Source organism: Solanum dulcamara, chromosome 3 (assembly GCF_947179165.1).
Source record: "Solanum dulcamara chromosome 3, daSolDulc1.2, whole genome shotgun sequence".
Lineage (NCBI taxonomy): Eukaryota > Viridiplantae > Streptophyta > Magnoliopsida > Solanales > Solanaceae > Solanum > Solanum dulcamara.
In genome coordinates, this window is record NC_077239.1 from 69,367,200 (window position 1) to 69,379,053 (window position 11,854).

At 28.6% G+C, this 11,854-nt stretch overlaps 1 protein-coding gene across 1 annotated transcript; it reads left to right on the forward strand.

The window, feature by feature from the left end:
- Window positions 1–4,072: 4,072 nt before the first annotated feature.
- On the forward strand, window positions 4,073–4,537 carry LOC129883634 (secreted RxLR effector protein 161-like). Its single transcript, XM_055958255.1, has one exon. The coding sequence runs from the start codon at window positions 4,073–4,075 to the stop codon at window positions 4,535–4,537; it is 465 nt and encodes a 154-aa protein (XP_055814230.1).
- Window positions 4,538–11,854: the final 7,317 nt, after the last annotated feature.

Consider the following 11,854-nt stretch of genomic DNA (forward strand, 5'->3'; position numbering starts at 1 on the left):
TGCTGTCACCTTTCAAACCAAGCTCTTGTGTCTGCTTTAGCTTGCCGGATGCTATAAATCTTCATCAAAGTGCTTATTTTTTTATAATTAAACAAAAGTGAATATATATATATATAACTTTAGCACTAAAAAGTTTTCTCCTAAAGCAGATATTTTTTCTTCTCTGTAATGTCTATATAACTGATTATCTCGAGAAAAACATGAAACTTTGTATAAAGTCTTGGGATTTAACAATTTTAATTGATTTTGTTGAAATATTTGTAAGTCTCTGTCTACATCTACTATTTCATTAAGTTCTTGATTTTGTTCTTCACTAGGGTGTCTTCGGCGGGATAAAATCCTAGATATAAAATTATTTCCTATCCTGTTGTCTGAATAATTTATTCTTTGGTTGTTTTCGTCGTCTGTCCTTCTTGATTCATGTGAAAAAATGTCCATGGTTTAGGTTTTTTGATTACGTATTGTCTTTCTCTGTCTTTTTGAGGAGTTATTTCTATTCTCTTTAATTGACCAATTAATTCGTCTATTTCTGTGTTCTTTGGAGCTTGAATTTCTGGTTGTTTTTCTTTAATTAACTTATCTATTTTGATATTTATTTCTATTAACAAAGCTATTATTGTATTATTTTATTTTAGTATAATTTTATCACTTATGCTAGTTGGAATATACGCCGAATATCCTACTGGATCTTGGTGATATTTGGTTACTACTTCTAATGCCTTTTTATAATTTATGTCTTCTTCACTCATGAAAGAGAAATCTACTCTAGTCTTTGAATTATTATTGATAAATTTCTAATCTCTGTATCTATATGTTCTATTTTCTCTTTAGTCTTGGTTACTACTTGAGTAGTTCTTACTTCTAATTCTTTAGGTTTTTCAATAATAGTTTTTACTAACTTTTCTATTTCTGTCTTTGTAGGTATTTTTTCAAGGTTGAATTTTGTATTTAAAAATTGAATCTTTCGATCTACTTCTAGTTGTTGAGATTTGAGAAAATCAAAGTTTTGTTCTAGTTTAGTTAGTATCTTGGTTTGTTTGTTTATTACAGTTTCTATAGTTTCTAGGATTCTTCTTATTCCTTTGTCTTTTAGTTGGGTGTTTTCACTAATGTTTATAATTAAGTCGTTATGATGTTTATCTTTAGAGTGTAATATATGATCTGCTTGTGCAAAATTACACTTAATAGTATTAGTCTTATGTAAAGCTCTGTATTTTTTTCAGGATGTATTTGTAGATCTAAGTATTCGAGGTGTTTTAACGAATATGTTTTGTTTATCCTAATGAGTTAACTTTCCAGAGTACTTCGTATAATTCTATTCTATAGGTACTAAATCTAATATCGTCTTGTACTTCAGTAATTTCTTTAGGTAGCTCTGCTCTCAACTCAGTTTGTTTTTTGTATATAGCTTCTGTTGTATATGGTTGTATTTGAAATACTGGTTTATCTAACTGTTCTTGTACCCAAGAAAGGTTCTTTTTAAGTTCTGTTCTAAATTTTTGTTTTTGGTGTATACAATTCTGTCTTAATTTAATCCGTTTTACGTATTCTAATGACATAAATATTTATCCTAACAGAATAGACAAGTATTTCTTTTTAACGTCTTATCCGAATATTAGAATAGCTTATTTGTGTTTCTAGGGCTTCCAATTGTCTTTGTAAATATACAATATGTCTATCTGGATGGTATAATTTGTATTGGTTTATAATTATCTTTAACTCAGTTTCTATAATTTACTGAATATATATATATATATATATATGAAAAAATTATCAAATTACACACCTTATATTCCTATATTTTCAATTATTCCCTACCATTTGTAAAAATTTCAAAATTCCTCTTCTGATACATAAGAATGATGTTGATACATCGCGATTTGATACATAAGTCATTTTCATGATACATCGCTAGTTGATACAAACCAAACACAAAATGTATCAGTAAAACATAAGTTTTACTGCTATTTTTGTTGTGTTCATGATATATTAGGTGTTATAAGCTGACTCATAAGTTTTATTTATATTACAATGTTTGGTTTGTATCAACTAGCGATGTATCATGAAAATGACTTATGTATCAAATCGCGATGTATCAGCGTCATTTGTATGTATCAGAAATCTGAAAAAAAGAGTAAATTCGGGTAATTACCAAAAAATCGGGATAAATTGTAATTGAGCTTTTTCACTATGGGATTTAAGTAAAATACCCTATATATATATATATATTAGTAAAAGGCAAGCCAACGGTCCAGAATTAAGTGAATGCATGACGCATGAGAATGTTCAAAGAGAAGCCATATGCAAGGTAGATATATTTTTATATAATATTATACACTCTTTTATAGGATAAATACATTGTTTATATAGGTTTATAAATATTATATAATAGCAATGTATACGGGTGAATAAATATTATTGTGGAAAAAAACAATTAGCTATGGCTGGTTATAAAATTAGTCCGGGGTTTGATCATGAAAATAAAATATTATTCACTTTTTTGAATTCTAAAATTAAAGATTGGAGTCGTGTTTACCATACTTTTCGTAAATAATATTTAAAATTTAAATATACTTTTTTATTAATATATGATTTATACCCTCCAATTTCAAAAAAAAACTTGCAAAATCATCAAGTATACATACAATCAAATTTGTTCTAACCCCAAAATAAATACTCACATATTATCATAAATTAGATTCCATATACAAGTTACTTTATATTATAGCAAATAATATTTTCACTTTATTTGGATATTTTGAAGTTGAAGTCACGATCGACCAGAGGGTCAAGCCACCAAGCAAATGCTTTTATAGGCTTCAAAATTTTGGAGGTCCCAAATTTTTTCATCTGGTATTACGAACGAAAACTTACATAGATATGCTATATTAAGAAAATATTTAACATTTATAGCAATAACATTTTTTTCACTGTACACTTATAATACAGTTTTAATATATATTACAGAGAATAATTTATAAAACACATATAATACTAGTTTCATTTAGGGGTGTACATGGACCGGGTTGGTTCGGATTTTTTACAAACCAAACCAAACCATTTGTGTCGGGTTATTAAATCTATAAACCAAACCAAATAAAAAAAAGTCGGGTTTTCGATATTAATTTTTCTCGGGTTTTTCGGGTTTTTTCGAGTTTTTTCAGATTTCTCGGGTTTTTCATAGTATCTAATAAAAAACACAGAGCAGTACTTCTTAAAAAGAGTTTTAGTACAAAATATCAACATATAAGATGGAGGCAGAACACTGTTTGAAGTTTTAACTTTATAATATAACTTTATAAGATGAGCTTTTTTTGTATATTATTTAGATGAGCTTCTCAAGTCCAAATCTAAATGTAAGAAAGAAAACAAAAATTATGAAAAAATTTTAAAAAATATTTATAAATTACATTTTAATAAATATTTTTATGTATAACATAATTTAAAAGTAGTATATCTATAATCGGGTCGGTTTGGGTTCGGTTTGACTTTTTTTAGTTAAAACCAAACCAACCCTATAATGATCGGGTTTTTTTTTCAAACACCAAACCAAGTCAAACCAAATCACTACTCGGGTTTTCTTTCCGGTTTGGTTCGGTTTGTCGGTTTGGTGAGGTTTATCGGTTTGCCCTGTACAGCCCTAGTTTCATTCATGGATGATATATTTATCACACACTTTAATACACTTATAATAAATTGTGACAATTTCTTACCAAACAAGCATAATATATTTTAAAACACTTATAATACATTCATATTGCATGCATAATTCACTTTTAATACATACCAGATTTATCATAATATTGATATGTATTGCTATAGATAGGAATAAATAAATAATATCCCTAAAATCAGTAATTATTTATTAAAAATTATTTGTCCAATTAATTTTTTCTTTTATTAACCTGTGTTGATATTTTCCATTAGTTTGATTTTGAGACATGCAACGCTGATTAACACCAAGCTTACTTCCAGGAAATATGATGAGCATCTGAGAATTAGTGACACTCAGGATCCTCCTACAGATCAAGAAAAATATCAAAGATTAATTGGTAAACTTCTATACCGTACTATGACTAGACCTGAGATAGCTTATAGTGTACAAACACTGAGTCAATTCTTACAAGATCCTAAACACACTCATATGGAAGCAACATTAAGGATTGTGAAGTACTTGAAACAACAACCAGTAAAGGAAGTGCTACTTTCAAGCAATGGAAGTCTACTCATGACAGCCTATTGTGATGCTGATCGGGCATCTTGTCCTATGTCAAGAAGGTCTGTCACAGGCTATCTAATTAAACTTGGAAACTCCCTCATTACCTGGAAGTCAAAAAAGCAAATAAATGTCTCTAGAAGTTCTACAGAATCTGAATATAGAAGTTTGGCAACTACTTTGTCTGAGATAATCTGGCTAAGTGGATTATTGAAAGAGCTGGAGTGGAACTCAATCAGCCTTTGGAAATCTATAGTGATAGCAAAGCAGCAATGCAGATTGTTGTCAATCCTGTTTACCATGAAAGGACCAAGCACATAGAGATAGATTGTCATTTCATAAGAGAAGATTATACAGGGCTTGATGACTACAAAATACATCCCAACACAATAGCATCCTATTACTCTAGCTAACCTGGCTTGATAACATGTTATGATTTGTGACTTTAATGTGTTCTTGATGAACACAGTAACAATTAGAATAAGAAAGAGGAGGAAAGAAGAGAGAAATGAAATTGAATAATTAGTATCTTTCTATTGCTTCAATTGAATGACTAATACAATGAGATTCATTGGTATATATACACAATGAGTAATCAACCAACTCATTAGTTAGTTAGTTTAACTACCAATCACAATCCTAACAAACTTAACTAACTTCTTGAAGTGATTCCTTACTCTGTATTCTTTGTTCTTCCACACAATTGGACCAATATTTATAGTTCATTCCCTTTAAATGATTCTTATTCTCATGAGTTCAAACTACTCGTTAGGTTCTCACCTCCACAAGTATAATAAAAAGAAATTTTATTAATTGATGACATGAAGCTTTAAAGGTGGCTATTGCTTTCCCATTAGTCTTTTTTTTAAAATTCCCATATAAATCTTTGTAATTGGTCAATATTTCTTTTTCCCTTCTTATTAAATTGTTTTTTCTTTTACTCTTAAATATTTATCACTTTTTATTTTTTGAAGATCAAATTATATAAAGTTTAGTCAACATATTGAAATAAATCACTGTGTTGATAGGTGCACTGCAATTTATAGTATTTATTTTTCATATAGTTTCAAATATCCAATTTCTAATTTAAAATATCAAATTAAATTTAACACAATTTTACTTTAAAGAGTAGTCAAATTGCCTTTTGAAAAATCGGACAAGTTTTGAAGCCAATGATTTCCTTTACCACTGGAGCATATATATCGGGTATTACTATATATTTTAGGGAAAATTACGCGAATAAGCAAACATATACTAGTTATTTAGTTAACATAGTTATAGTTTAGTTAATTTACAATTCGCCACAAAAATTTAGTGTTAATTACGGTTTGAGTTTGTATAACTTGCACGTTTGTATAATTTAAAATTTATATAATATAATTTGTATAACTTTTGTATAACGTAAATTTGTATAATATAGTTTGTATAACTGTTTAAAGTTCAGATGTTTGTGTTTGTATAAATTCATTATTTCGAGTTTATAGAAAAATAGCTCATTTATCCGCTAATTATATAAACCTACGAATTATACAAACCCGTGAATTATACAAACAAGGCATCTTAAACTATAGTTACAACCCATAAATATAAAAATTATAACTAAGAAGTCTAATTAAGTCTATTATAATGGTTATTTGCGAAATTTTTCCTATATTTTATCGTTAATTAATTAAGTTACGAATACCTAAAGAAAAAACTAACACTCTGGAGACCGTCTGAAGAGATTGTTCTAATAGAACTTGCTTCGGACTACTTCATAGTCAAATTCCTCAATGAGGAAAACATGATTAAAACTAAACAAAATGGACCTTGCTTCATAAATGGTTTTTTCCTATCCCTAATTAATCTATATTTATGTGTGCGTAATTTTAAAATAAAAATCTATCTAATAAATGAGAATATTAAAATAGGAACTATAAAACATTATTTTCATACATATTCTGAAAATGCTTTAAAAAATTGTTGTTTAAAAAATACAATTTGATCTCCAAATAGTTTATGATAAATCTCTATTTGAATTATTGGAGATTATAATTTCAAAAAAAATTCATTAAATTAGAACTTAGAAGAGCTTTCATGCATGCAATTGTCTGATTTTCTTTTAAAAAAAGTTTGATATATCACTAAGAAAAATATTATCCTTTAATTCCGAATACCATTTTGTACTTTAATATTTTACAAGTGTAAGAGCAGGAATTTAAATTTTTAAAAAATATCTAGAAATTTATTTTTAACATTGATTTTGGACCCGAACTTAGCCCGAACCAAATAACAATAGTATATGTATTGGAAAAAAACAAAAAAATGCGTTTGAACTATTGGAAATTGTATAAAAATACCCCTTATCCATTTATTTGGCCTAAAATGTCCTTGACATCCGCCTTTAGGTCCAAAAATTACATTTTCTTTAACAAAAAGGGACATTTTAGGCCCAATAGATGGATGAGGGACATTTTTGTACCATTTTCAATAGTTCGAGAGCATTTTAGGTCCTTTTCCGTAACTAAAATTCTGTTAAATAAATTTTGAGTTATAATTAATTTTAAATAATTAAATTGTAACCAATAGATGACCGTCACGTGTTTAAAGAATTATTTAAATTATTTAATTAAAATTCTGTTAAATAAATTTTGATTTATAATTAATTTTAAATAATTAAAGTGTAACCAATAGATGGCCGCTACGTGTTTGAAAAAAATTATTTAATTAAAATTCTGTTAAATAAATTTTCTAAATCATAATATCTTAATATGACTATTCATTTACTCTTAACCAGATGTGAGCGTCATGCCTAAATAGGCCTGTAATACGCGATCCAGATTTAATCAGAACTATACTAGCTCCGGACATGGAAACAAAAAAAAACAAAAGCATGCCATCCCTTCTAATGCGGCTCATTCAATTCAAGAATTCTTTTCGAGCCAAAACAGTCTACGGTCAAAAATCTTGCATAAACTTGAAAAGAAAAGTTTTAAATCTTACATTTACCAAAAAAAAAAAACAATTAGCTATGGCTGGTTATAAAATTAGTCCGGGGTTTGACCATGAAAATAAAATATTATTCACTTTTTTGAATTCTAAAATTAAAGATTGGAGTCGTGTTTACCATACTTTTCGTAAATAATATTTAAAATTTAAATATACTTTTTTATTAATATATGATTTATACCCTCCAATTTCAAAAAAAAACTTGCAAAATCATCAAGTATACATACAATCAAATTTGTTCTAACCCCAAAATAAATACTCACATATTATCATAGATTAGATTCCATATACAAGTTACTTTATATTATAGCAAATAATATTTTCACTTTATTTGGATATTTTGAAGTTGAAGTCACGATCGACCAGAGGGTCAAGCCACCAAGCAAATGCTTTTATAGGCTTCAAAATTTTGGAGGTCCCAAATTTTTTCATCTGGTATTACGAAAGAAAACTTACATAGATATGTTATATTAAGAAAATATTTAACATTTATAGCAATAACATTTTTTTTCACTGTACACTTATAATACAGTTTTAATATATATTACAGAGAATAATTTATAAAACACATATAATACTAGTTTCATTTAGGGTGTACATGGACCGGGTTGGTTCGGATTTTTTACAAACCAAACCAAACCATTTGTGTCGGGTTATTAAATCTATAAACCAAACAAAATCAAAAAAAGTCGGGTTTTCGATATTAATTTTTCTCGGGTTTTTCGAGTTTTTTCGGATTTTTCGATTTTTTCGAGTTTTTTCGGATTTCTCGGGTTTTTCATAGTATCTAATAAAAAACACAGAGTAGTACTTCTTAAAAAGAGTTTTAGTACAAAATATCAACATATAAGATGGAGGCAGAACACTGTTTGAAGTTTTAACTTTATAATATAACTTTATAAGATGAGCTTTTTTTGTATATTATTTAGATGAGCTTCTCAAGTCCAAATCTAAATGTAAGAAAGAAAACAAAAATTATGAAAAATTTTTAAAAAATATTTATAAATTACATTTTAATAAATATTTTTATGTATAACATAATTTAAAAGTAGTATATCTATAATCGGGTCGGTTTGGGTTCGGTTTGACTTTTTTTAGTTAAAACCAAACCAACCCTATAATGATCGGGTTTTTTTTTTAAACACCAAACCAAGTCAAACCAAATCACTACTCGGGTTTTCTTTCCGGTTTGGTTCGGTTTGTCGGTTTGGTGAGGTTTATCGGTTTGCCCTGTACAGCCCTAGTTTCATTCATGGATGATATATTTATCACACACTTTAATACACTTATAATAAATTGTGACAATTTCTTACCAAACAAGCATAATATATTTTAAAACACTTATAATACATTCATATTGCATGCATAATTCACTTTTAATACATACCAGATTTATCATAATATTGATATGTATTGCTATAGATAGTAATAAATAAATAATATCGCTAAAATCAGTAATTATTTATTAAAAATTACTTGTCCAATTAATTTTTTCTTTTATTAACCTGTGTTGATATTTTCCCTTAGTTTGATTTTGAGACATGCAACGCTGATTAAAGAGAAAAATGCTCTCTAACTAAAATCATTTTTTATTTAGAGGCTCAATCTCAAGACCTCTATTCAAGGAAAAAATGAGCCTCAATTTCAATATATAATATATTTATAGATTAATTTTATTTTTAAGAAAATGAGCTCAAAAAACGAGATAATTTTGGCCACCAACTTTATTGAGTCCTCCCTGATGAAATTGTGTTTAATTATAATATTTGTAAATATTATTTGGTCATTTCAAACTATAATTTAAATGAGATGATTTTCATAAAAATAAAATATTTAAGAGAAAAATTTAGTGAAAGTGACTTTAGTGCTGAAGACTGCAGTTGCGATCCTCTTGGCATCGTGAAGGTTTACCTTTTTTTAGAGTTTATGGAGGCTGAAGTTTATTGAGGTTACTTTTTTTTCTTTCCTTTTCATATTACTTGGTTTTGTGTTTTTTTTTCCAAAATAATTTGTTGTATTTCTTTCATATTTATGTGGAGTTAAACTTTTCTTTCTATAATTATGATTTTTTGATAAATGTTGTTATTTAAATACTGATTTTAATAAATTATTTATCGTATTTATTCATACATGTAATTTAATTTCCGTCTCTTTGGTTTCCAATCGACATTGAATATTTGTTGTATTATATACACTTATCATAATATTTTTCTAGTGTTGATTATTTTCTTGATGCAAAATTAGTTGTTACATAAGGTACATTTTTAGGATTTAATTTCTGAAAGAGGAAACCCTACAATTAAAGGAAAAGTTGAGGGGAACATTATACTTTCTAGTTTATTGTAATACCCTCGTCTTCAATGTGACTCATTCAATTCAAAAGTTCTTAGTGAACCCAAACAGTCAATAGTCAAAACTCTTGCATTAGCTTAAAAGGAAAAGTATATTTCAGGTCTTACTAACACGTTATTGCATGAGTTTAAATAGCCCTTACATATTTTCTTTCTTAACCAAATTAAATTATCTCTCTGAAACAAAACTAAGCAAAACATATCCTTCATTCATAATTCTCTCAATATTCCATCAAAATCAAACATGAAATCTCAAAGTAGCAATATTACTATTATATGCAGCAGAATAATAATAATGCTACTTATTATATTCCTAATTTGCATCACATCAAATGATGCTGCTCGAATTCTTAACGACAACAATGAAAAAGAAAAAGTAGATTTTTTGAAGGAAAACATATATCTTTTATTACAATCTCTACAGTGGAATCCTGTTCGTCCACCAACTCCGAACCCAGGCACCAACACTCGTACTAAAATGACAAGTCAAGTTGCTCAAAGGAACTTTGCAGGTCGCAAAGAGTTTGCTCATGCTCCTCCTCCTCCTTATAATGAGACTAAAAATGCATTTGGCGTGGCTATGGAATGAATATATATAAGTCTTGGCTTACTTATTATATTGACAATCTAACGATATACACCTTTAATTAAACATAGAAATTAAGAAACTCCTAAATGTGTCGATAGCAATGTGTGACAAAAAAGTTGCCACATTTATTCCCATTGTGATCTCGTGTATTTTCTCATATCTGGCATTACATGTCGGAAGAGTTGGGCTGGGTTGACTTGGGGTGATACAAGTATTTTGATTCTACTCTTTTTTGTAATTATGTATTATTCATTGTTGAAATATTAAAGTTATAATTTTATTTTTTGACCAAGTCCACTAAACAAGCGCCATATTGATCGATTATGACTCCGATTCGGGCCACCCAATCCCCCTCATGGGCCTTGTCATAGGCAGAATATTGGAATTACCCAACAATCCCTCTCCCGATACTATTTGTTAAGGATTAAGTATTTATCATCATGCCAAAAGTTATAGCTGATATCAAATACATAACTTTATTTTTTAACCAATTCTACCAACCAAACGTCATGTTCGATTATGCCTCTAACCCGAGCCACCCGACCCCTCGTGCCTTGCCATATGCTGGATATTGACATTATCCAACAAAACAATATTTCAAGGAACTGCTTGCAAATGTATTTGACACGAATATATCCAAGCACAATCTTTCATACCTTGACTTTCAGTATATATATAACGTGTCATTCGATAATTAAGGGCTAATTTGTATTGAATTTTTTAATCAAAAAAATTCAAAAGAGATTTCTTTTTTAATTTGGATCGTGACAAACTTGATATTAGAGCCAAATTAAGTGCATGTGTCTTAGAGAAATCATGAGACATGTCTAGTCGAGTCCGATTTATTAGTGTGTTATGCATCACACATATAATTCGTAACGAGCTACAAACTAATGCTTTTAGGAATGATTGACGCACGACCCGATTTTGAGTGCAAGATATTTGATAAGTCATAACACTAAAGTTAAGATAGAGATGTTTTTAAACACTGTTAAGAGATTATGTCTCTAAGTTATATTCGAATTTTGAGAAAATATCACCACGATCGCAGTTCGACCATCATTAATTAACGAGTCCTTTAGGTGTGTTTTGACTAAAAGCACTATTGATGTGTTCGGTGAATTATTTTAAAGACACACTTTTGTGAATTAGAATTAGTAGGGACGAGCTAGCTTTAATTCACTATGTCTAAAATCTTGTTTTGAAAGGTTAGTTTTAACTATTTCACAAGCTGCAACTTTAAAGCTCAGTGATGAATATCGTGTTTGTTATTTTTTGCTGCTCTTACGTGTGCTAAAGAATCAAGTTTTTCAGTAACTAAACAAGAAGTACTACGTGCTAATTTTAATTAAAGCAATAAACATATATACGAATTTTACGTGAAACCTTTTTTCTAAGAATCCAAAAAACAATAGCCTCTTTCTCTTTGAAATTACCACTAAATTTGAGTTTACACAAGTTTTTGGTTGCAACCAACCAAGAAACTAGCTACTATAACACATATGAAAGTAACCACATTATAATACAATTACTTGTCTGTGGCATGACCAATGTTTATATATTTTTTGACTGTCCGGCTTCATCAACACAGATGCGTGCATACCTTCCTCGTAACATCTTAGCGGTGCATAAATCTGTTTTAACTAGTCTTTCGAGGCCCCCCACCTTGGCTATAATGGTGTGGTCGTAAAACTCTCTTGGTAGCTCTGT